The 27738-nt window shown below is 35.7% G+C and overlaps 1 protein-coding gene across 3 annotated transcripts in view; it reads left to right on the top strand.

Moving 5' to 3' along the window:
• LOC105497269 (solute carrier family 26 member 7) overlaps positions 1-27738 on the top strand; it is a 143737-nt gene that overhangs the window by 40990 nt on the left and 75009 nt on the right. For all 3 annotated transcript variants that reach the window (XM_024797730.2, XM_011768276.3, XM_011768275.3), the window contains exons 4-5: positions 4876-5048; positions 27441-27605. In XM_024797730.2, the coding sequence (XP_024653498.2) occupies positions 4876-5048; positions 27441-27605 (338 nt within the window). The remainder of the gene's footprint in view (positions 1-4875; positions 5049-27440; positions 27606-27738) is intronic.

Here is a 27738-nt window from a genome sequence, read left to right as displayed (position 1 = left end):
TGATATTCACAGGATTAAAACTAAGGGGTCAGCAGAGCTGCGTTTCTTTCTTGGGGGCTCAAGGGCAATCCATTTTCTTGACTTTTCTAGTTTCTAGAGGCTCCCTGCATTGTTTGGCTCATGGAGCGTTCAACCATCTTCAAAGCCAGCAGTATTGCATCTTCAAATTCTCTTTGACTCTGACTTTTTGCCTTCATTTTCCATGTTCAAAGGACCCTTGTGATTACATTGGGCACACCTGCATAATCCAGGATACTCTTCTTATATTAAGATTAGCTGCTTAGCAACTTTAATTTTATCTGCAATGTTAATTCTCTCTTACCATATGGCATAACACATTCAGAGGTTCTGGGGATTAAGATGTGAACATATTTGAGAGGTCATAATTCTGCCTACCACATTGATACATATATTTTCTGTTAACATAACATTTTATTTATGTAGATTTGGCTTTTTAGATCAGTTAATTTTGTTATGAGGGAAGGACCAACATTTATCAATCACTTACAACATTGCTGCCTAAAGTGTGGCTCATGAACCAGTAGGTTCAGCATTATGTGGGAGCTTGTTAAAAGTGCAAAGCCTTTATTTCTATGCCAGGCCTACTGAATCAGAATCAGCATTTTCATAAGGTCTCTGTTTTATTTATACATGTAATCTGTAGGTAACATATTATAGTATATATATGTATTTATATGTTTATGCATATTCGTGTATGTAGATATATTTAAGTTTGAGAGCCATGGATGTTCTATTTATTAGGTGCTTCATTAAGACCTTTACATATGTTATTTTGTTTTGTTCTAGCAGAAGCCTTTTAAATAGAGATTATTACCTTTACATTGCAGATGAAAAGAAAACACTAAAATTCAGAAAGTTTCTGTGAGATCACAGATTAAAAGTCACAGGTGCATGGATTACAACCCAGGTGTGACCAAATCTAAAGCACAAGCTTTTAACTTTACAACCCACTGTTCAAGAATAAGCTTTTCTTTTGTATTGGTGCAAAAAAGAGAAAAGCACAATAATTAATTATAAATTATTAAAGCCTATTTTTTCAATTATCTTGTTCCCTAATTTCCTAACAATTTGTTTTCATTTTTGAAAACATTTAAATATGTATATTCTTAGCAATAAAAAAGATTGTTTTAATACTGACCTGTAAAAACATTTTCTCTGTGAAACCCAAGATAAAAGAAAAAGGCAAAACAAGTTTGTCCAATACAATGTAATTGCTTTAAGAAAACAAAAATACACAATTTGAACATACTTAAATACACACTTACACAAAATGTTCTATGTCCTAAGAAATCAGTGTAAACATTTTACAGATATTTCATGCATTATTTTGAAATTACCATTTACATAAGAGTCTGTATTTAACAAATTATGAACAGCTATCAGAATCTTATGGTCTACTTGATAAATAATATGCATTTCAAAATATACAAAATTTACAGCCTTAACTGTAGTCATTCAACATTAAAGCCAGAGACTAATTCTGATTTCCCTTCTGTTAAGTCGAATGGGCTACGACACAATAATGCTAAAGACATTTTATTTCCGCATTTGTACTTCACCAAAGACAGCCAGTTAGACCTTCTTGTTTGTTTTTTATCCCAGTATTTAGGATTCTTTGGGTCACTAAAAAATAAATGATAATTTTCCCTTATTTTGCAACATATATACATCAGGGAAAATAGACAAACTAATTATTTTTTAACGTTCCTTTAAATCTTGGACATATGGACTGAGTGTCACCAATAAGTTCCTGCAAATTAATATACAGAACATACTTCTCTTTTAAATAATTTAATTTTGATGCATATGCATCCCACTTCCACAGTATTATTAAGATATTGATGTCACTTTCTTGAAGAAGAATCGCTTTATTTGGGATTTTGCCTTCAATTTAGGTGGCTGGAATGCAATGCTGACTTACTAAATACAATAATAAATTATGTTAAAGACATCTTTAAAAGTAAACTATTCATAAAATCAGAGTATAAAGATGTGAAACATGATGTTTTGCTCAACAATGTGAACTTTCTTATTTTAATGTAAAATGGTTTTTTTTAAAAAAAGGAATAAATCCATTGATTACTTTTTGTGGCTTGCAAAGAAGATATATTGGAATAAATACACAAGAGTCAAAAATCTGGATATTAATCCAATGGAAACAGCATTACTGTACAGAACCAATATGTGACAATTGGTAGGATAATCTTACTAAATTAGGGAAATTTATTTAAAGAGCAAAATTTAACAATTTAGAGAGGCTATTGTGAAGACTGTATAAGGTACTTTTCAGAAGAAAAAAATAAACAGTTATTTACTGATGGATTACAGTATGATAAGACTTGGGGTAGTGTTTTTTAAAATACAAAATCTCATTTATTCTCTACCAAAATTTTGTAACTAGCTATTTTATCATCATTTTACAAATAAGGAAGCTGAGAGAGGTTGGGTAACTTGACCAGGATCACAGGTTCATATTAAGTAGAACTGGGATTCGAACTTGGGTCTGTTTAACTCTAGGGCTCATAGTCACTTCCTATGAGACCCTGTGACCCACAGTACTATTGAGCTATCTGGTAGAAGTAGTGGTATATGAGGGTACCACTAATTGGCTGAAAGCCTAACCAGGGTAAAAAGTTGAGCAAATGAGGCAAGAATAGAGAATTAGTAGGGAGGAGACAAAGACAAAGGGGAGACCTGTATATAGATAATATAGAATGTCATCCACAACAGCCACACATATTCACTGGCAGTCCCACTTCCCTTGATTGTCCTTCACTACCTCAGAAACAGCAAAGCATTATCCTTGCTGAAGAGGCAGTACTCCCATGTCCATACTGGTGTGGACATGTCCTCGCCATTGCTGTACCCATTGCTGGCAAGTCCTCTGTCTGGAGGTGTTCTTGAAATTGACTCACACACAGATGAAACTTCCTTTTGTTCACCTAACAAAGCCTTTTAGATGGCTTTCTCTTTTACCATTTGATTCCCTCCCATCTTCCTCCAAATCCCAGGAAAAACAGGTCTAAAATAAAAAATTAACTCGTCTATATGTTTTTAAAAAATTCTGTAGTCATTTGTTCAGTGGCTTTTGTACAAAACATTTTGCTCTGTGCTCTAGGAGATTTAAACACCAAAAGACAAACTCCTTTACTCTCAGAAGTATCTGATTTGATCTCTGGAGCATCGTGTTGTAACATACCCTCAGAAATATGTCCTATCAAGACCAGATTCTATGGTGAATGTTCTCTACTTGGTATTTCCCATCCTGGGTGCTAGAATCTTATTTCTAAAAATCAGGTGTATTACATTAGTTTCTTGATGTACTCTTCATTTAGTACTCTATGATAAGGACAGTGGTCATGATTTATTGATGATTTATTGAGAATGACTTATCTCATTAAGAGAATGTTATTCAATCTGTTGTCTGTATTTATGTACCACCAACTCTATGGAACAGAGAAAAGCATACAATATAGACCATAACAGAGCATGCTGACTTTAGTCTTATTAATAATTATATGAATAGCTACCATTTATCAGGGGTTAACTACATGTCATCTTCTGTGATATGTGCTATATTACATTATTTAAGCCTCATAACAATCCCATTGGGTGAGAAATGCTGTTAATAGACAAAAAGATTGAGGTGACAGTTCTGGGATTTTAGGCCAAGTTTTTTGGAGGCCACAATCATCGTGTTTTTCTGAATCCATAGCAGGTACCGCCTCTCTTATCTAGTAAAACCAAGGATTGGCTGTGTTGAATTTCCAATGAGACCTGTTTCTGTTTGACTCATGTCTCACTTGCCTTATGCTGTTTTGTGCATGGTTTGTGTTGGGATGTCTACATGTTGAACAGGCCCTTTTCACGAAGTCTCACTTATGACCTGAAGCAAAGTAAGATCTTGAAGTAATGAGAGTAAATGTTTGCACAATGCTGCAGTTTATTTCTATAACCCAAATTCGCCAACCCCTCTTTGAGAGAATCAGCATTTCCATGTTCACAAGGCTGCATTCTCAGGCATGCTGTGCCAAGATGAAGGGTTCAGAACTCTTGGCAGGAACAGGGGAACACATTGAAAATCGTCCCATACATGTGCAAGGCCATGGCAATTCTTGGGGAATACCACCAAGCCTAATCTAAAAACAGTAGACAGAAATGGTATGTTTAATTATTTTATGGGCCACAATATGTTGTTACACGATAATAAAAATATGCTCTGCTATGAGACCACAGAGGGTGGAAAGATTAAGCCTAGTTGGAAAGATCTGGGATGAATCCTTATTATATGTGGGATTTGAGCCAGACCTTGAAAAACAAGTAGGATTTGCACAGGTAGAATGAAGAAGCAAACATTTCAGGGAAAAGGCTGAATTTACTGAGGTTTTCATACCTATCATCTCATTTATACTCCCCTTAGACCCTGAAATGTAGGTATTAGTACTCCCACTTTATGGATGAGACCATTTATATCCAGTGTAATGTGCTTTAGGTTACATTATTTGTAAATTGAGAGTTGAATTTAAATCCAGGCTGTCATCTTATTTCCTGTCCCAGGACGTTCTTTATGCCAGTCTGCAGAGAGGTGGAAAAATGTCTGAGCCAGGTGAGAATAGCAAACAGATGAGTGGCTGTAGGTTGAATGAATAAGCATATGTGGAGGTAAGTTTCTATTTCATCCATGGAGAGAGGTGAAGAGTGGAGAAGCAAGGGCACAGAGGAGAGGAAAGTGTTTCTAACAGATTTGTTTGGTTTCACAATGTAGCTTCAACTTTAATGACAGAATCCCACAATTTTTATTGAGTCTTTTAACCGAATTACTAACAGAAGATTCCCCACACCACTTGGTTTCAGGCACCTTTGCCTTGACATCTTTGATATCAGCCAATGCCGTGGAACGGATTGTCCCTCAGAACATCCAGAATCTCACCACACCGAGTAACACAAGCGTGCTGGGCTTATCCGACTTTGAAATGCAAAGGATCCACGTTGCTGTAGCAGTTTCCTTCTTGGGAGGTGTGATTCAGGTAAGTGATACTGACACTTGAGCACAAAGAAAGGGACACAGCGGCAAAGGGAAGGCAATTGGTGTTTTATTTTTATTCTTGTTCATGAATTTGTCTTTCCAGATGGATAAAGGCCTGATGTGTTTTATCATGATGGAAATGCTGTTTAGAGTCATTACTGTATAAATGCTGGTTGAATGAATGAACTAGAATCAATAAATTGAAGTTACACAGGAACAGTTTTTGGTCTTTTAAGAATGAACTTTCTAAAAAATGTTTTAGAAAATGAAATGAGCTTCCTTGTAAGGAAATGAGGCAATCCCTGTGTCCACATAGTGACTAGGTCATCACTATAAGGGAAGGTTATAGGAAAAATTCCTGCAATGGGAAGGAGATGTCACCAGATCTCTAGTGTCCTTTCCAGTTTTCAGATTTTATGATGTTGTTGCCTCCACAGTAACAAATGGTACTTGGTTTATGTCATATGTTTGCTGATCTGAGGTCACTGGACTCAGATCTGTACCACCAGCATCATGTTGCTGCCAAGATTGCTACAGTCTATTTCTTCAAACTATCGGAATATGTAATTTGATGTTTCTAATCAGTCGTCAAAATTAGAAAGCCCAGAGGTGACTATAAAATAAATGTAGACAGGCACTGAATATTAGATATGGAATTGCCTGTTTGATAGACATTTTCGCTTACTCTCTCATGGTCAACTGAATTACATGTGCATAAACTTCTTGGGTGGCTGTGTTTTGGGTTGGGAGACTCTATTTTACACTGTAACATTATTTACAAGGTCAAAGATCTTGTAAATACCAAGAAGGGAGAAAAATAGTTGATGACTGGCTGGAATTAGATGGTAAGAGAAAACATGTGACCTAGAAGAAAGGAAGCATTAAAATTCTTAGAGTTACATTGCCTTCTAGCTATATGAAAAGGCCAAAGGAATTAAGGATGTAAAATGAAATGAGGATAAGAACTCATGTCTTCATAGTGCTTGAGAGAAACAGACCAACCATTTGAATGGCAGCTCATTTGCCTAGGAGACTGACCAGACTGGTAGACCAATCAGTATTTTCTATGGCTTGTATCTGAGCTATCACAAAATAAAAACTAGTTGCTTGGGTACCCTGTAACTTTCGGTTTATTTTTCCAACCATGGATGATGTCAACCTATTCTGAGGCTTGCACAGGTAGGCTTAGTGGTTTTTCCTCCTTGCCTGGCCTGTATGAGGTTCTTTGAGATCTGTCATCTATCTCCATCTTAGAAATAATCAGCCCTGTGAACTGGTAGATCAAACATGGATACATTGCCTTGGATTTTGCATATGTTTTCCTTAATTTCTATTCATTTAAAATAAAAAAAATCTTTGTATTAACATTGCAAAGATAATATTGTGTCTCTTTTCTGTCCCTCTATTTTTTCACTCATATTTCTCTTTGAATTTATGGTTTTTACTAGAGTTGTATATTCTCTTACTCTACAAAGCATGAAACAAGTAGTTTTAGGTTATTTAATAGTGTAGTACTAGTTTTAGGTATATGTTAGTATAGTAAAAATCTAAGAGTATACATAATTAGCAGTAAGACCCAGCAACCTTCTACTTAGTCTCATTTTAACCATCTTCTGAAAGTTTGAAACAATCATCAGGTATTCTGTTATTATCTAGTATATTTGGATTATGACTTAAAATGATAACATCTAAAAGTCAAAGCCAGGATTCTAACATAAAAAGTATATGTCTCATTTTCCCAAAGGAAACTCCCTAGAATTGTAAGAGCAAAGTAGAATATTATTAAAGATAATAAAAATAATATTGTTTTCATGGCCTTTTATTACACGTAAAATCAGATTCAGAGAGTTGCATATTTTCTCTTATAACTTCATCAAACATCTGCTTTTCTTCCTCTGTAGCTCTGATCTCGGATATGTGACTTACGTTTTAGCCAAATTTTAAGCAGATGGCTGGACTTTATTTGACCTCCAAACTCATCTTTCCATTGTCAACTAGAAACTTCAAGAGTTCTGCATCTTTGGGATTTAGCTGATCAGTCATTTTTCCTTTTATTACATCAGATTTGAAATCCACTGAATCAAAGTATCCAGTTTCTACAAACATATGAAGTGTGTGTTTGCCTTGTTTTATTTATTTGTGTATTGTTTTGATTTTGCTTGCATATTATTTGGTTTCAGGTTGATTTTTTTCCCTCTGAAGATCCAGCTGACAGAATTATTTAGGTTAATAAGATTATATTGTTACAGTGTCTGAACAATCATGTCTGATCTGATTCACAGTTAGAAATGCTCTCAGCTGCAAGGAACAGAGAACCCTCCTACTGGAGGCTTACACCATAAAGATATTTATTGCTTCTTGTATTACAGGAAGTTATAGAAGTAAGTTCTGGACGGGCTTTGGTGTCTGGCAACACATTCAATTGATGAACTAATCTGCTTTCTGTTATTACATAATAAGGGCTCTGTGACTTATTGGGTGTGTGGTTTTTTTTTGTTTTTTTGTTTTTTTTTTTTGCTTTCTCTTCTTGTAACTGACAGGTAAGTTTCTCCCCATAAAGTGTAGCTTGTATTTGTCTAATTTTCCCCACACACAACCCTTTCTCTACTTCTTTACTTGACTTATATTCTTTAACATTATTTTAATGATTCTAGTATATCTATCTCTTTAATTTTAATTTACGCATTTTTTAGAAGAAAGAATAGCATAGAACAATAAAGGAATTGGAGTGAAACTAAAATGTATACTTATAGCAAACTGTCTTCATTATATAAAATTTTTGATTTTAGTTTGCTCTTTGCCTTTTTTTTGCTTTTCCTCCAATGTTTTGTAAGTCTATAATATTTTAGTTTGTTTTCTATGTAAGACATTATTTAAAGAACAAAGTTCTTGATGGTATTAATACTATCTTAATGCATTTTAAAGTTATCATTATACCTAGCATAGAACTCTACATGGTAGATTCTCAGAAAACTTGTTGAATTAAAAAATGAATGATCTGGTATCTCATTGTGGTTTTGATTTGCATTTCTCTGATGGCCAGTGATGATGAGCATTTTTTCATGTGTCTGTTGGCTGTATGAATGTCTTCTTTTGAGAAATGTCTGTTAATATCCTTTGCCCACTTTTTGATGGGGTTGTTTGTTTTTTTCTTGTAAATTTGTTTGAGTTCTTTGTAGGTTCTAGATATTAGCCCTTTGTCAGATGAGTAGATTGCAAAAATTTTCTCCCATTCACACCAGTTAGAATGGCGATCATTAAAAAGTCAGGAAACAACAGGTACTGGAGAGGATGTGGAGAAATAGGAACACTTTTACACTGTTGGTGGGATTGTAAACTCGTTCAACCATTATGGAAAACAGTATGGCGATTCCTCAAGGATCTAGAACTAGAAGTACCATATGACGCAGCCATCCCATTACTGGGTATATACCCAAAGGATTATAAATCATGCTGCTATAAAGACACATGCACACATATGTTTATTGTGGCACTATTCACAATAGCAAAGACTTGGAATCAACCCAAACGTCCATCAGTGACAGACTGGATTAAGAAAATGTGGCACATATACACCATGGAATACTATGCAGTCATAAAAAAGGATGAGTTTGTGTCCTTTGTAGGGACATGGATGCAGCTGGAAACCATCATTCTCAGCAAACTATCGCAAGAACAGAAAACCAAACACCGCTTGTTCTCACTCATAGGTGGGAACTGAACAATGAGATCACTTGGACTCAGGAAGAGGAACATCACACACCGGGGCCTATCACGGGGAGTGGGGAGGGGGGAGGGATTGCATTGGGAGTTATACCTGATGTAAATGACGAGTTGGTGGGTGCTGACGAGTTGATGGGTGCAGCACACCAACATGGCACAAGTATACATATGTAACAAACCTGCATGTTATACACATGTACCCTAGAACTTAAAGTATAATAATAATAATTAAAAAAATGAATGATCTATTCAGGAATCTGAAAACCAAGAAATAGCAAACATAATGCTAGGTAATAATTTAATGATTTTAAAATATAAACTGAGTCTGACATTTGTTAATTTTAATTATTATTATAGCAAGATGGGACTATAAAAAAAAAGGCACACTCAGAACTGTCACTTCCCTTCCCTATTACTGTTATGTAGGTATATATCTGGATTTTCATTTTGTTAGGAACATCTCTTCAAGGTGAATTCCTAGAATGAGATTACTGGGTCAAAAGGTAAATTCAAAACAAAAACAAATACAGTTTTGTTAGACATTGTTAAAATCCCTTTCAAAGGGGTTGTGTCAGTTTACATTTCCACAGCAGTGTATGAGAGTGCCTCAGACTTACCAACAGAATGTGTTCTCAGCCTTTTCAAATTTAGTCAAGCAGGTGAAAAGTAGTATTCAAAGTAGTTTGAATTTCTTTAATTATGAGTGAGGTTCAACATCTTTTCATATGTTTAACATCATTTTGTGCTAATTTTGTGAATTGTCTATTTATATCTGTCTCATGTTAGCCCTTTTTCTGTGACAGATGTTGCAAGTATTTCCTTCTAATTTGGCAGTTGTACTTTGACTTCATTTTACTATGCAAATTAAAAAAATTATGTAGTCAAATTTATCAGTCGTTTCTTTTATTGCCCATTATTTTGAGTCAGTGTTAGCTTTTTTCGACACTGAGTTTACGGAGAAAATCATCCATATTTTTTTTCTAGACTTCCATGATTTAAGTTCTTTTTTTCTTTGTATATATAGATTCCCGATCATTGTGGAGTTTATGCTTGTGAATGGTGTGTGATACGGATGTAATTTTATTTTTTTCTAAGTTGCTGCCTAGTTGTGCCAGCAACGTTTATTAAAAAGTCCATCTTTACCTTCATCACTTAAGATGCCACCATTGTCATTTCCATATGTACTTATATCAATTTTGGGACTTTCTTTGCTATTCCACTGTCTTTAAGTCTATTCTTGTGAAAGTAGCACCCTGTTTTGCAGAGACTTTATAGAATGGTTTAATGTAGGGTAGGACTAGTCAACCTTTGTATTTTCAATTTTTGTGTGTCTTCTTGGCTATTCTTGCATGTTTGTTTTCCTTATGAATTTTAGCACAAACTTGCATCGCTGTATAAAAAGAAACTTGCTGATACTTTTATTGGGATTGTCTTAAACTGACATCTTTATGATGTTGATTTGTCCTGTCCTAGAACAGAGGATGCTTTTCATTTTGTTCAAATCTAATTTTGTGTTTTTCAGAGTGTTTTAAAATTTTCCTCCTACAGGTTTTGCACATTTTTGTCAAATTTATTCCCACATATTTAAACTTCTTTGTTGCTATTGTAAGTGGAGTTTTCTTTACCATTATGTCCTCTGGCTGGCTATTGTTCCTGTCTTTGAAAGCTATTGATTTTTGTGTGTTAAATTTGTATCCTCATATCTTACTGAATTCTTTCAGCATTTGAATTAGTTTTATTGTTCATTAATTTGCTAGAATTTTTTTAAGAGGTATTTTTACTTCATTACAAAATCATATGACTGATGATTTCTCTAATCCAATTGCTTTGGGTTTTGCAACCTCTATTATAAAGTTAGATAATTGTGAAAGTAGTGGGCATTCTTGTCCTTTCATGAGTTTACTTACAATGCCGTTAACATCTCCACAAATTATAATGCAGTCCTCACGAATAAAGTTTATATGTTTCGTCATGTTAAGAAATTATAAATTCTGTTCTATTTTTGTGCTTTTAATAGAAACTAGAAAAAATGTTGACTATTGCTGAAGCTTTTTCAGCATCTATAGAAATAATCTTACTTTTATTCTCTCTAAACTATTATTTATTATATTAATGGGATCCCTAATATTGAAACAACTTTAAATTGCAAGAATAAATTCCAGCTGGTCACGGTCTATTTTATTCTTAATGTGGTGTTGGATTCATTTTATTAATTTTCTTCTTTAGTATTTTGCATCATTTTTCTTTAGTGGTACTGGTCTGTAGTTTTCTTTCTTGTAGTTTTCTTTTCTTTCTTTCTTTATCAGGTCTAAGTCTCAATGTTTTACTTTCTTCTTAATGTCCTTTCTCAATGCTTTTAAGCATGTATAGCACTTTTGGAATATCTAGTACTGGAGGTTTTGTAGAATTCCTCTTTAAAATAATCTGTTGCCTGGTGCTCTTTTGTAAGATAATTTCTTGATGATCTTCTCCAGTTTTTTCTACAAAAATTGGTCAGTTTAAGCAGCCTAGTTCTAAAACAACCAGAATTGGAAATCTTTATTTTATTGGAAAATTATATTTTTTTCTAACTTTTCAAATTTATTTACATGTAGGTCTTTCATCTGTTGTAATTTAAAAAAATTGTTTCAATGTTTTACCCTTTGATATTTTCTATTTTTATATTTGTGCTTTTTCCTTTGTTCTTGATCCAGGTAGCTAGTGGTTTTTCTATTTTGTTACTTTTTAAAGAAAACCAGGATTTCAAAATAGTAGGTCGACTTTTTTCCCATTTCTATCTCTGCTTTTATCTTTATGATTTCCTTCCATTTACCATTATTTTATTGTTTGGTTGTTGCTCTTTTTCTACTTTTTCCATCTAGGAATTCAATTTATTTGTTTTATTTTTTTCATTTTTATTGATAAAAGCATTTAGTGCTCTGAATTTCTCTATGCTAATTGTTTGAAATGTATTCTGTTGATTTTCATATATATGGTATTTTGCTTCAATATTTTTTAGGAATAAAAATTCTGTGATTTCAGTTTGTATTTCCTCCTTTACCCAAAAATTAGGAGAAGAGATTTTAATTTTAGGTGGGTGAGGCTTTTTGCTTTTCAGTTTTGTCAATAATTTATAGTGTTATTTCATTGCAGTCAGGGAGTACTGTTGTTTATAATAGTTTATGTTACCTAATTTACTAATGTTTTCCTTGTAACCTAATGTACGATCATTTTTTTTCATTTTTTTTTGTGAGTGTTTCATGAGCACTTGAGAAAAAAGATATAGCCCTGATTATCAGAGTGTAAAGATCAGTATATAGCTATTAGGTTCTTCCTTGTTGATTATGATTATTCACTTTTTGCCTTTTTGATCTTTCTCTTGTACTGACTGAGAAAGGTGTGTTCATTACTGTAGGCTGCCTTAACTAGAATAATGGTATTGTAGTGGTTTAATTATCTTTTAGGTGAGCTATAAATGTTTGTGTCATAAACATAAGATCATCCAATGTCTCTTACTCATTGGTCATCAGACAAAATAAATACTTTCTGTCTCTTTTCTGTTACCATTTGATTTTTATTGCTAATATAAACAAAGTGCACTTATACAACAATAATGTAATGTGATAGTTTCTGTGTTGTACGTTAGAGTGTGGACCTTTTAAAAACAGTGTTATTGAGGTGTAATTGCCATGCGATCAATTCTACATATTTAGAATGTTCAATGTGATGTTTTGACATATGTATATATTCATGAACCTATCATCAAGACAATAAAAATATCTGTAATTTCACAATTTTTTTCTTGACCTTTGTAGTCCCATTCCATTAACTCCCTTCCTCACCCAACAGCAACCCACTGATCTACTTTTTGTCACTATGAGTTAGTTTGCATTTTCTAGAATTTTACAAAAATGCATTTACTGTCCCTTCCCCCCTCTCTCTCTCTCTCTCTTTTTTTTTTGGTCTGGTTTCTTTCACTCAGCAAAACTTCAATTGCTGTTTATATTGTAGATTTATTGCCATGGTTTTGTAACAGTAGGAACTCTTGTGATTAGAACTCATGCAATTTCTGACAGTTGATAATGCAGTGACTGAATTGACTGGTGTGATAATCTTATTGTTTCCAGTTCTACCATCTATTTCTAAGGCACATTGTCTCATAAGAAAGTCTTTTAGTGGAACTGATGCAGTTTTGTACTATTAGTACTACTTTACACATAGAAAAGAAAATTTTTCTAGCTAAAAACAGTAAAAACAGTAGCAGCTAAGAAAGGAATTGCTTGCACACTCACGATAATGAAATGTTAATTTCAGGACAAGGTGGAACATTTTAAAGTGCCAATATCCATAAGCATTTCTACTGGGGACACAAACACATAATAAAAGCCAATGCACTTTAAAAACCATTGTTCCCCTTTCCCTGCAGCTTTTATTATTCCCTGTGATGAGCAATTTGCATATTTGTTTTTCCAGGAGCTGAGAGGGGTCTGGGATTGTCCCTTGACCATTCACCTCTGGAAATTGTCTCAAGCTCTACTTTTCTGAAGGAGCCATAGGACAAGATTTCTGCCATGGGGAAATCTAGTTTGTCTTTTTGATTTTTCTTGCACTGAGAAAGGTGTGTTCATTACTGTAGGCTGCCTTCACTAGAATAATGATATTGTAGTGGTTTGGTTATCTTTTAGGTAAGTTATATATGTTTGTGTCATAAACATATATTCAACAATTGTAAAAGTGTGGGGTGACACAAGGTGTGATGTTTAGTGACAAAGCCTTGTATTATGATACTAGTGCATTCTGGAGACACATGGTCTTACTCCTTCAAGGATGATAAAAAGACAACTGTAAACTAAATAGGAGATTCTTCAATTACTTTTGGTGTTGTGCTAAACATTTTCTTGCATGTTTTAAATAAGAGGATCAGGAGTATAGAAGGGATGCAGGATCTAAAACTAGTTTATCCTGCCTATTCAACACATCATACTTACTCTTTTCAGAAACATCATCAATTTCATTCTTTTGTAATGCAGGAGGAGGACAATCTGAAATCTCTTTTGATGATGTTTCACTGTTTTACAGCCATTACAGCAGAAAGTCATTACTCTGTTTAATCTAAATCTTTCCACCTGTGTTTGTATCTGGCAAAGCTAAGAAGTAATAAACTTAATTAAGTTAGAATTATAACATTCTTAAAATTATAAAAAACTTTCCTCATGTACAAAAATAATTATATTTATTAGCCTAGTATTTGACAAGCTCTGTTCTAAGCTTACTACATGTATTCATATATTCAATCCTCATTAACATTTTAGGAAAAATTATTTAGGAATAATTCCCTATTATACAGATAGAGATACTGAAGGTAAACTGACTGATATAGTTTGGCTCTGTGTTGTCACCCACATCTCATGTTGGATTATAATCCCCAATGTTAAGAGAGGAACCTGGTGGGAAGGAATTGGATCATGGGGGCAGATTACTCCCTTGCTGTTCCTGTGATAGTGAGTTCCCATGAGATTTGGTTGTTCAGAAGTGTGTGGCACTTATCCTTCATTCTCTCTCTCTCCTGCCACCATATGAAGACATGCTTGCTTCCCCTTTGCCCTTTTGCCATGATTGTCAGTTTCCTGAGACCTCCTCAGCCATACTACCTATACAGCCTGTGGAACTGTGAGTCAACTAAACCTCTTTTCTTTATAAATTACCCAGTCTCAGGTAGTTCTTTACAGCAATGTGAGAACAGACTAATAGAGTGACTTATTTAGTATCTTGTAATTAGGAATTAGCACAGTAGGAGTCAGACTCCAATATACACTTTCTTAACTGCTGCTATGCAGATTTCTAAACTAGTGTTGACAAAGGAAGCAAGGAAACTTAATCCATCTACTTCTAGGGCCAGGCATTGTTCTAGGTCTTTCCCATATTTTACCTCATTAATAATAGTGGCAGCCTGGGTACTGGGCATGTACCATGTGGCAGGACAATGTTCTTGGCTCCACAACTATGTGCCTGTCATTCTCTAGGCATGCCAGGCCCCATTCTCATGCCACTTGTATGACTCCTCTGTGTCTTTCAAGGTTCAGCTCAAATATAATCATCTCAGAGAAGCCTTCCCTGGATCTCTGGACATGCTTATATGTGATTCCTCTTAGTGTTCCTGTAAGACATTGCTCATGTCCTACCTCATAGGGCTTCTCAATTTACCAGGAAATACTTTTTACACATTTGCCTCCTTTTCTAGACTGTGAGTCTCTATAGAACAGAGACTATTTGTCTCTATAATTCCAACAGCTGGTACTTAATAAATGTGAGTTGATTAAATTGAAGAGGAAAAAGGTCAGTTAAATGTTAGTGGCATCACTATGTTAAATAACAAAAATTAAATTGAGGTTTTTTTCATCCTTTACCAGAAGATAGGGAATGTGTCTGTATCTGTTTAAATTGTAAAACAGTTCTTGATAAACAAATAGTAATAAACTTATACTTCTCTAATTTGCTTATGGTTATTTTGTTGGATCCATCTAGCTCAAGTGTGGAGACCTAGTCAATAAAATCTCCCACCTTTTCTTATGAATATTCTCACACCTGATGAAAAACAAAAACACAACTCTACAACTCCTTATACTTCTGTGTCTTTTAATAATATCATGCTTCCTATCATCCCACTTTATGACTATTGTTTTCTTTAGCTCATATTTCTTAGACAAATATGAAGGAGTCAAATTTTCCATTCCTAGCAGTTCTGACTTTCATAATATCTAGCATCAGAGGCTAGTTTTTTCTTGAAGTTTCTGAGAACTGAAAAGATGATGGTGCCCCTTCAACCATGTAATTCCCAATAAAGATGATTCTAAAGTCCAGTGAATTTCTGATAAATTCCACAAAATTCAGATAGACATTTCCTGAACATATGATCAGTTTGTGGAGTAATGTGTACTTGGCTCATCTCTCTGCTCTCCATTCCTGCTCTGTCTAGTTTAGGTGACTTTTTCCTTTTTCCTTTACTATTCCTGTTATACTAACAATTTAAATGGCCATTCTAACATGAGATCAGTCCTACCAAAGTGCAGGTCTGATGTTTGAGTCAGTGTGCAGCATAGTTCTTGGCAAGATCAGGTGTTTAATGAATGTATGGAAAAGTGATGTCATTCACTCCTGCAAAACTCCCTTTTCACTATTTTACAGTGGACTATATTCTGACTTCAAAATGTCTTGCTTTATTTTCTGTTACTCACTTTTGGCTAGTTTCCTTCCTTCTAAACTTGCTCTGAACATATCCCATGCTGCCCTGTTCGATCCTCATACTCTTCCCTCTTTTTTGAAGGCTTTCTAATGGTTTTCTTCCTTAAGTGTCAAGCTTATAATTTTAATCCTATCCAGCAATATTCCCTTCTCCCTCTGAAATCCAGTGGCACATTTTCTATTTCTCTCTTTTATATGTGTGGTTTATATCTTTGTCTTGGTGTGGTTATTTGCACACATGCCATATCTCTAAAACCCAGTTGTTTGGTGCTCTTCCTAGAGTCTTTCTTTTTCCCTGTGCTGATGTACACAGGATTCAGGAACTCTTTGTGAATAGCACACACTTTGGTGAGAAATTTAGACTTACCTGAAGATTCTGTGGAACAGGTGGAGGGGGTTTTCTTTTCTTTTTTTAATTTTTAGTAACTTTCACTTAGGATGATTTTAGATTTGCAGCAAAGCACAAAAATAGTACCCAGAATTGACATATAACCCACAGAGTTTCCCCTGTTACTAACATCTTACATTAGGATGGTATATTTGTCACAATTAATGAACCAGATTTATATTTTGTTATTAACTAAAGTCTATATGTTGTATTCAGATTTCCTTATTTCTTTTTTCTTTTTTGAGACAGAGTCTCACTCTGTTGCTCAGGCTGGAGTACAGTGATGCAATCATAACTCACAGTAACCTGGAACTCCAGGGCTCAAGTTACCCTCTCACCTCAGCCTCATGACTGGCTAAGACTATAGGCACCTGCCATGCCAATTTTTTAAATGTTAGGCCAATTTTAAAATTTTTTTGTAGAAATGGGGTCTCACTATGTTGCCTAGGCTGGTCTCAAACTCCTGGCCTCAAGCCATCCTTTCATCTTGGCCTTCCAAAGCACTGGGATTATAAGCGGGAGCCACCATGCCTGGCTGTTAATTATTACCTAATGTCCTTTTATTGTGTGTTCCAGGATCCCATCCAAGATACCACATTACATTTAATTGCCCTGTCTTTCTTCAGTTTCCTCATTACTGAACATTACTGAGACTTTTAAAATTTTTAATAATCTTGACACTTTTGAGGAGTACTGGTCAGGTGGTCTACAGAATGCCCCTCAATTGGGATATGTTTGATGTTTTTTACCATGATTAGATTGGCCTTATATATTTTTAGGAGGAAGAGGTGTGTGTGTGTATGTGTGTGTGTGTCTACATATAATTGTGATAAAATACACATAACATAAAGTTTACCATCTTAACAATTTTTAAGTGTGTAGTTCAGTAGCATTGAATACATTCATAATGCTGAGCAGCCATCACCATCATCCATCTGTACAACTCTTTTCATCTTGTAAAACTGAAACTCTACTCTCATTAAACAAGTGACAGTCTCACCACATCATAAACTATAACAACACTTATCATTGTTGATGTTAACTTGATCACCTGGCTGAGGTACTGCTTGTCAGTTACTCTATTTTCTCCCTTTCCATACTGTATTCTGTGGAAATAAGTCATTATGAATAGCCCACACTTAAGGAGTGGAGGTTATGTCAAGTGGGGAGTTAATGAGTGGGTATTGTCTGCATAAATTACTGGAATTCTGAACAGATTTGCCTATTCTCCCCTATTTATTTATTTATTTAGTCAATCATTTATATTAGTATGGACTCTAGGATATTTGTTCTGTTCTTTGGTTATAATCCAATACTACTTTATTTATTTTGCTCTTCAAATTGTCCTGGCTTTGGACATTGGGAGTTCTTTCAGTTGGCTCTGTGTCTGGCCTTGACACCCTTATTTGTTTATTTACTTGTTTAACACTTCCTTCCTTTCTGGTACTACAAGATAATCCAGGTTCGTATTATATATGCCCTGCTCAGTCCTAGAATCAGCCATTTCTCTAAGGATCTCTGTTTTATTAGAGAAAGTTGTTAGACTTTAAGATTTAGATGGTAGGTATGTTCATTGCTACCGGGGTGTTGTTGCATCTAAGGCTTTTTATCTGACAGAGCAAAGAAATATTTTTATGTATATTAAGCATAATATAATTATGTTTAATTATACAGCAAATCTTATAAGGCAAATCTGTGCAGAATTCCAGTAATTTTGCCTCTTAATACACATGCTTAAACCCACTCGCCCAACTCTTGAGATCATAATAAAATATATGTTATGTATATTAATTATATTATGTATAATTTATATGTATGTAATCATATCTATATGTGTTTATGTATCCATCTATGCCTATATTAAGTTAAACATGAGTATATACTTACGTCTCCAACCCTAATGCATTACCACGATGATCATTCTAGCTTTATGGCCTTGTTTGTCTGAAATCTCCCCCTCCAGCAGTGAGAACCTGGCTCCCACCACTCACCATCCATTTGCTTAAGTTAGCAATTCCATTATATAAAATATATAATAATATATTGCAATATTATATATATTGCAATTCCAGTATATTTGCCGGTGGTGGATCTGTGTGGGTACAGTTCTGTAGCAACTTCAATTCTTGCCTTCTCAGAGGAAATAATTCAACTGAGATGCATAAGGCAGAAGGAGAGACCAAGCCAAGTTTTAGAGCATAAACAAAAAGAAAATCAAGTACACATGGGAGAGGGTCAAGCGGGCCACTTGAGAGACCAAGTGCACTATTTGACCTTTTGACTTGGGGTTTTATATGTTGGCATGCTTCCGGGGTCTTGTGTTCCCTATCCCCTGATTTTTCCCTTGAGGTGGGCTGTCTGCATGCATGGTGGCCTGCTAGCAGTTGGTTGGGAGGGGAGCATGTGCAGTGTGTTTACTGGAGTCATACGCATGCTCACTTGAGGTGTTTTTCCCTTCCCACGCAAATGTCCCTAGGAAGTCATAAGCCAGTTAAACTCTGCCATTTTGCCTCTAATATGCATGGTTAGGCCCACTTACCCAACTCTTAAGATCTTAGTGAGAAGCTGCTGATAACCAGTGTCAGGTGCTTCTATCTATTGGGAGACTTCCTTTTCCTGGTGCTGGCTGGGACCAATTATTATTTTAGAGAAACGGTTTAACAACTGCCTGACCACCACTTGATGGTCGCCTGACATTCCAGGTTGGGGCGGAGGGGGGCCCTCTACTGCCCTGCTCATGTCTGACTAGCTACCTACTATAACATTTCCCCTCATAAGGGTCCAAGACCCCAATTTTTTTGGAGAAAACGGAGAAAAATCCGGTGGTTCTATGGATCTTGGCCTTTTGCTAGCTGTCAAGGCAGGGTTGACTCTATTGGTTGTTGAAAGTGGTATCCTGCCAAGTCCAAGGGGCACAGGGACAGGACATTTCCTCTGTTGTGTCCCACTGATGGGCAGTTTATGGGTCCCCTGCAGAAGGGTGATTTGGCAGGATGGCATCCCTCACTGAGGATCTGGAGCTTGATGGCCTGAAAGCAAGAGGAGACAAATCGAGTTATTAGATTTAGAAGAATGTTAAAACGAAATAAGGGGGTGAGGACAGCTTCCCAATAAGATCTCAAGAGTTAAGCAAGTGGGCTCAAGAATGTGCATTACTGGGTATATACCCAAAGGATTATAAATCATGCTGCTATAAAGACACATGCACACGTACGTTTATTGCAGCACTATTCACAATAGCAAAGACTTGGAACCAACCCAAATGTCCAACAATGATAGACTGGATTAAGAAAATGTGGCACATATACACCATGGAATACTATGCAGCCATAAAAAGGATGAGTTCAGGTCCTTTGTAGGGACATGGATGAAGGTGAAAACCATCATTCTCAGCAAACTATCACAAGGACAAAAAACCAAACACCACATGTTCTCACCCATAGGTGGGAATTGAACAATGAGAACACTTGGACACAGGAAGGGGAACATCACACACTGCGGCCTGTTGTGGGGTTGGAGGAGGGGGGAGGGATAGCATTGGGAGATATACCTAATGTAAATGACAAGTTAATGGGTGCAGCACACCAACATGGCACATGTGTACATATGTAACAAACCTGCATGTTGTGCACTTGTACCCTAGAACTTAAAGTACAAAAAAAAAAAAAAAAGAAAAAAAGAATGTGTATTAAGAGGCAAAATGGCAGAGTTTAACTCATATATGACCTTCCAGGGAAATTCAACTGGGAAGGGAAGAACGCCTCAAGTGAGCATGCATATGACTCCAGTAAACATACTGCGCATGCTCCCCTCCCAAGTACTAGCAGGCCAGCATGCAGGCAGGCAGCCCACCCCAAGGAAAGGATCACAGGAAAGGAAACACAAGACCCCAGAAGCATGCCAACATATAAAACCCCAAGTCAAAAAGTCAAACAGTGCACTTGGTCTCTCAAGTTGCCTGCTTGGCCCCCTTCTAAGTGTACTTTACTTTTTTTCTCCATTCCTGCTCTAAAGCTTTCTAATAAACTTTCACTCCTGCTGTAAAATTGTCTCAGTCCCTCCTTCTGCCTTATGCTCCTCAGTTGAATTCTTTCTTCCGAGGAAGCAAGAGTTGAGGTTGCTGCAGAGCTATACCCATATGGATTTGCTGCAACAGTGGTTTCAGAATTATTAACCCCTATCCCCATGGGAAACAACTTCAGCAGTTAGAGTCTAGTGTTTCTTTTTGCCTTCAGTCTTCCAGACTCTAGTCATTTTCAAAATTATTTATTTTAGCACATTCTTTTGCAGCCCATTTCAGTGAGGTTGTTGCATAATCATTGTCAATTAGATTCTTTATCATATTCTACATTCCATTCTGAGAACTCCTGACCTCCTAAATGATTACATATATACATACACGCACATACATATATATAAATGTAGAAAAATACACAAGCACAAAATTTACCATCTTAGCCATTTTTAAGTATCTAATTCAGCCGTATTAAATACATTTACAAGGTTATGTAACCACCAACCACCTCCACCACTTGTAAACCAAGTAGTATCTGAGACAGTTCTCAATCAATTTAGAAGTTTATTTTGCCAAGGTTAAGGACATGCCCAGCGGAAACGAACATGGCGTCACAAAAAAATGGTCTGTGGTCTGTGCTTTTCTCCAAAGGATTCTATGGGCTTCAATATTTAAAGGGGAAAAGCAGGCCGGAGGAGGAAGAGGGAGGATGTGGTAATCCAAATGTAGCAAGGGAATAGGAGCAGATAGGGGAATTATTAACTATGTATTCCTCTTGCCCTCAGTATATCAGCACCTTACATAAGATAAGGTAAACATAGAGTGGCTACCTGTGGAGATATTTAACCTTTATCTGAAGCTATCTGCTTAGTAACAAAAGGAAAGGCATTTCTTGCATGACTCAGCTTTCAGCTTATTTCTTTTCCTTTTGGCTGATAGATTTGAGGTCCCAAGTTTTTATTTTTCTTTTACACATATGTCTCCATAACTTTTTTCAACTTGTAAAACTGAAACTCTATACTCATTAGATAATAACTCCCATTCCTCACTTCCTCTAGCCCTTGGAAACCACCATTCTATTTTATTTCTCTGTGATTTTGATGACTCTAAGTATTTCATGTAAGTGGAATCATACAGTATTTGCCATTTTGAGACTGGCTTATTTCATTTAGCATAATGTCCTCAAGGTTCATCCATGTTGTTACATTTTTGGTATTTCCTTCCTTTATAAGGTTGAATAATATTTTATTGTTTTTATATACTACATTTTATTTATCCATTCATCCATTGATGGACACTTGGGTGTCCACTGTAGCTACTCTGAATAATGCTGCTATAAATATCAGTGTAAACATATGTCTTTGAGATCTTGCTTTCAATGTTTCTTTTGCATGTATACCCCCAAATGGAATTGTTGGACCATACGGTAATTCTGTTTTTGATATTTTGAGGAACCATCATACTGCTTTTTGTATTGGCTATACCATTTTACATTCCCAGCAACAGAACACAAGTGTTGCAATTCCTACATATACTTGCCAAAACTTACTTTCTGTGTGTGTATGTGTGTATGTATGTGTGTGTGTGTGTGTGTGAGAGAGAGAGTGATAGTAGTCATCCTAATGGATGTGAGGTGCTCTCTCATTGTAGTTTTGATTTGCATTTTCTTAATGATAAGTGATGTTGAACATCTTTTCATGTACTTATTAGACATTTGTATACCTTCTTTGGAGAGATGTCTATACACATCCTTTGCCCGTTTTTGAATCAGATATTTGTTTTTGTTGAGTTTTGGGAGTTGTCTATTCTAGATATTAACACTTATCAGATATATGATTTGCAAATATTTTCTCCCATTTTGTGGGTTTCCTTTTTATTCTGTTGATGGTGTCTTTAGAAGCACAGATTTTTAAAGTTTTCATGAAGCCCAATTTGTTTAGTTTTTGGTGCCCATGCTTTTCATGTCATATTAAAAATAGCACTGCCTAATCCGATGTTGTGATGCTTTTGCTCCATGTTTTCTTCTAAGAATTTTATAATTTCAGGTCTCATATTTAGATCTCTGAACCATTTTGATTAATTTTTGTATATGGTGTTTGGTAAGGGTCCAACTTCATTCATTTGCATATGCATATACAATTTTCCCTGCACCATTTGTTGAAAAGACTGTCCTTTCCTTCATTGAATGGTCTTGTACGCTTGCCAAAAATCATGTGACCATGTATGCATGGGGTTATTTCTGGGCTATTTTATTCTATTGGTCTATATATCTTTTTGTGCCAGTACCACACTGCTTTGATTACTATAGCTTTTTTAGTAAGTTTTGAAATCAGAAAGTATGAATACTTCAGCTTTGTTCTTCTCAAGACCTCTGGTCACATAGAGGTTTTTTCACCCATATCTCCAAATAGGACTGAATTGTTTTCCTAATGTCATCAGCAATTTAACTCTTTCCCCCAAACCTGAATATATTACTCAGCATACAACACAGGGCTCTTTAACATTTCAGGCCCCACCCGAACAACTTTTCATCCAGTCACCTATATCATTCTTCTTCATGGTCCTAGTTAACAGTCCCCTTTACCAACATCATCATTTCACGTCTCTTTATACAGTCTTTTAGGATGTGAACTGTATCGTGAGAAGCTGTGTATTCTACAACAGTGCTGTGCCTAACTCTTAGTAGGTATTCGATAAATATTGATTGAATGGACCAATAAGTGATTTGGTATAATGTAAAAGCCAGATACCAGACAAACCAACATAACCTAAAATGCATTCTATATGCTATTCACTTGGCTAATATAATTGTTTCCTACATACTCTTTGTTATTTTAAAATATTTGAAGGCTACTTGCAAAAAAAAAATTGGCCTGAAATCTGAGATACATTCAATTAATGTGGAACACATGGTGTTTACAGAAGCATTACCAAATAGTATCATGCTAGTGAATCTTGATAATGTATGTCAGAGGATTTCAGCATTAGCCCGCAACAACAGCATTACTACAAATAGCTGAACTATACTATATGAAATTAATTTCCTCATGAAATATTGCATGGCCAGGTTTTTGGGAGTTGGCTAGCTAGATTAGAAATATTATCATCCATATTACTGGTAAAAGGAGATGATGTGGCTGTTTATTAAGTAATTAGCTTTAAAAATCCTTGATTTTTAAATTGATATCAAATTTAAATACTGGGTCTCCAAGCACAAGATTCTAGGAAAGCCCCATTTCACATACTTCAGTTTGAAGATAAACATGGTTCAATCTATGTGCCCCTCTTGCAAAGCTTGTGTTGCTTGTGTACTTGTGACCTTTGAGCTGTGTACACCAGCCTCTGTATGCCAGATTCCTAATGTCAGTGTGAATAAGCTACTAAAATTTGAGTGGTGGGAAAAGAGGGAGTTCTTAAATCTCTCCTCCCCATTCTCCGCTAGTTCTCCTTCCTTTACTACTTCTCTTCTTCCTCTTCCCTCTTAACACGTCTGCCATTGTCTTGGGTAATGAAGAAGTTTGTCATTCAGAAGAGAGAAATTTCTCCTCAGTTAAACCTCATATGTTTTTAATCATCCTTCATATGCCCAGTGGTTTGTATCAGAAATGAGGTCTTTAAGGAACTTGACCTTTCAGAGTCAAGAACTCTCCATGTTAAAGATTTATCTTTTGGTAGGAGGATTTTTTTTAAAGTATAATGATGTATACAAGTAGAATGTTACAATATACATTCTATATATTTTGAGTCTTTAGATATTTTAAAAGAGCATAATTCATCTTTTCTCATTTGCATAGCAAGTAGGTTCCCATGTTTTTTAATACTTGAAATGGTTGAACTCTTTTTATATCTTGAACTTCTTCTGGACTCTTTTGTTTGTAACTTTTAAATTGTGGAAATGACAAAGAAGCTACTACTAGAAGATGGTGGTTTAGCTTGACGCGGTATGGTAGGTGACCAGTTAAGGTTAGGTAAACTTTGTTTCCCAGGCAGGGCAAATTATTTAACCCTCTCAGTAGGCACTGGAGTTTAGGAAACGAGTGGAAAACAGAAGGTAAAATGATGATGGTCTATACAAGTCCTCAAGATTACTTGGCATACTGATGCAAATTTTCCAACATTCCAAGTATGCATAAATTCCATGTACGCACACTGGTTTCGCCACTTCACAGACTTGTATTCTACATTTGGCCTAAATGAAAATTCAACTCTGGTTTTCATCATACCTCAGTAATATGCTAATTTCATCCTCGTGGCTTGTAAGAGTCAATGTCATAAGTTGGAACTAACTTATTAGTAGAGAAATTGGGAATAATTGGTTCAATGTTTTTCATAGCTGATTGTGTTTTCAGGATGAAAACCAACTGACCACAGATCAAAAGTTGCAAAAAAAAAAAAAAAAAATCACCATGTTCCACTTGTGCCAACACAATTGATTGCTTGGGTATTTCCCTCAGAACATCTCTCTTTGACAAATACAGTCACTAAAAAATTGTTAGTAGCAGAAGCTGCTGCTTTGCATCCTGAGTTGGCAGTAACAGATTGCCTGAAATCCACATTGGCACCCCATATTCTTTTCTTTGTTATGTATTGAGTAAAAGGTGGCTGCTAAACTGTAAACAATTTAAATACATTTCCTTCTGCATTAGACTCTTTTAAGTTTTACAGAGTTAGAAAATGTAGTGTGGCCCTTTCTACGTTTTCGAAACTGGTGACTGGTTTTCCATACAAGGTAAATACGTATGACGTCCCCTGTTGTTCTTCCTACATCATAGGTTAAGCATTTTATAAGTTTCGAAGCCCTTGCATATATTATTTGACATTCACCTTACACAACTCTACAAAATAAGGCAAAATTAACTCTAATAATTTATAGATGATAATGAGGCTTGGAGAATTTCAGTAGGTTTTCTGTGATCATAAACCTAGGATATGGTAGAACTTGGATCACAATATAGGTTCAAATTTTCAGATTTGAGCCCAGGAAAATCCACTGTAATTCAGGTTCAGAGCATTATTGCTTTTGGCCAAGGGGTTATTGTATTATGATCAAAATAAAGAAATAGTATATTTTGCAATTTATGCTCTAGTGGTGCCAGATATCACTTTATATTTCTCATTTTCATCACTGTGACCTCTTGATAAAAGGAGATCTCATTGTTATCCTTCCCTCTGATTTCTTTAACAGTTAATCTCATTTGCCAACAATATATATATGTATATTTTGAGACAGGGTCTCACTCTGTCACCCAGGTTGGCATGCAGTAGTGTGACCACAGCTTACTGCAACCTCTACCTCCTGGGCTCAAATCATCCTTTCACCTCAGCCTCCTAAGTAACTGGTACTACAGGAACTCGCTGCCACACTCAACACTAATTTTGTTTTGTTTTGTTTTGTTTTTTAGGAGACATGGTTTCACACGTTGCCCAGGCTTGTCTTAAACTTCTTGGCTCACATGAGCCTCCTGCCTCGACCTCCCAAAGTGCTGGGATTACAGGTGTGAGCTACTGCACTGGGCTTGCCAACAAGAATTTTAAGACCTGGCCTAAATATTGTAATTAACACATTAAGAGGTTATATCAGCATGGCCTCTTTTGTTTCCATTTTCTAGTGCTTATACTTGTGAATGTAATTTAGCATTACTTTCAAAATGGTAAATTTTACTTTTTGCAGTTTCTATGACAGAGTTTACACAGTTGCATTAAGCCAAAGTGTGGGTCATCTTCTGAAATCTCTCTGGCAAAGGAAGAACACTCATTATTGAAGTATCAGGAGTTAGAAGAGGCCAGGTGTAGTGGCTCACACCTGTAATTCCAGTACTTTGGGAGGCCAGGGCAGGAGGATTGTTTGAGCCCAAGATTTTGAAACCAGCTTAGGTAGCACAGTGAGATCCTGTCTCTACTAAATAAATAAATAAATAAATAAATAAATAAATATAAAAAGAGCCAGGCATTTGTCTGTAGTCGCAGCTATTCAGGAGGCTAAAATGGGAGGATCACTTGAACCTGGGGGGTGGAGGTTGCAGTGAGACATGGTCATGCCACTGTACTCCAGCCTGGGTGACAGAGTGAGACCTTATCTAAAAAAAAAAAAAGAAAAAAAAAAGAAAAAAGAGAAGAGTTTTGCTGCTTCCTGTCATTCCTGTCAACTTTTGCCCAGCGGAGTTCAATGCACAGCTTCTACATAGAGGTGATGATTCTGCCTGGTCATGAAATGGTTTTGAGATGGAGGATGATGCTATGAAGAGTAAGGAAATATTGAAGGACAATGATTTTTATACTGATTTCTGGGCTTCTTAAGACATGTATCTTTACCCTATCTGTCTTTTGCAGTGCCACATATACAAATGAGTCCTAATGTTTTCTTATTAAATATTGGCCCTTAATAATTATGCCTAGTGTTCCACTATTGGAACATAAGCTTGTGGGAATTATTTATATCCTACTGCTCAAGGTCATCACCAAGGTCTGATTTTTCACAAAATAAATTTGCTGCCTCTGGCATAAATGGGTTACTACTTGACCAAGTATCTGGTCAAAGAATATGTTCCCATTTCTCAGAACCCAGGAGAATCTTGAGGAATGGCTTTCTCTCTTCAATGCTTTTGAGGTTTTATGCCTACTGGGTATAAAGTAGTGAATCATGTCTTTTCCTTTTTAAATTTTTAAATTACAGATACAGTAATGCAAATTTGATTTCTCTTCCACATAGACCCATATATTAAACTGATTTGAGTGTATTTCCCTTTTTTGAAACACAGGATTAGGAAAAGAGAAAAGTCTAAATTTAGAAAAAATATTGTGTTAATTTTAATTGAGATACTGGCATTGTACCTAATAACATTTGAAACCTTTGAAACCTCTTGGGACCTAACAATGTGCTCAGGGAAACTCAAGATATTGTATATATACAATGTAAGAAACTTGTTACACGTCAGTTCCCTATGATTCTATCAAATGAAAATGAAAATGTGTCAGACATTAACCCCTCTGGGAACTTTGGGGAGTTTCATCTGAAAGTTCATCTCACTCCTCCCTTCTCCTCTCAGGTGGCCATGTTTGTGCTGCAACTGGGCAGTGCCACATTCGTGGTCACGGAGCCTGTGATCAGCGCAATGACAACTGGGGCTGCCACCCATGTGGTGACTTCACAAGTCAAATATCTCTTGGGAATGAAAATGCCGTATATATCCGGACCACTTGGATTCTTTTATGTGAGTTTTTCATATGTTTTCATACATATCTTTTGAATGTGCAAGTTTCACAAAGTAGAATTTGGTTAATTACAATATTGAGATTTTTCTGTATTAAAGCAACTTGGGTTTAAATAAAATCTTATAGGATATT

Source organism: Macaca nemestrina, chromosome 8 (assembly GCF_043159975.1).
Source record: "Macaca nemestrina isolate mMacNem1 chromosome 8, mMacNem.hap1, whole genome shotgun sequence".
Classification (NCBI taxonomy): Eukaryota; Metazoa; Chordata; class Mammalia; order Primates; family Cercopithecidae; genus Macaca; species Macaca nemestrina.
Note: the sequence above shows the minus strand (reverse complement) of the source record. Positions and strands in the feature narration are given on the sequence as shown.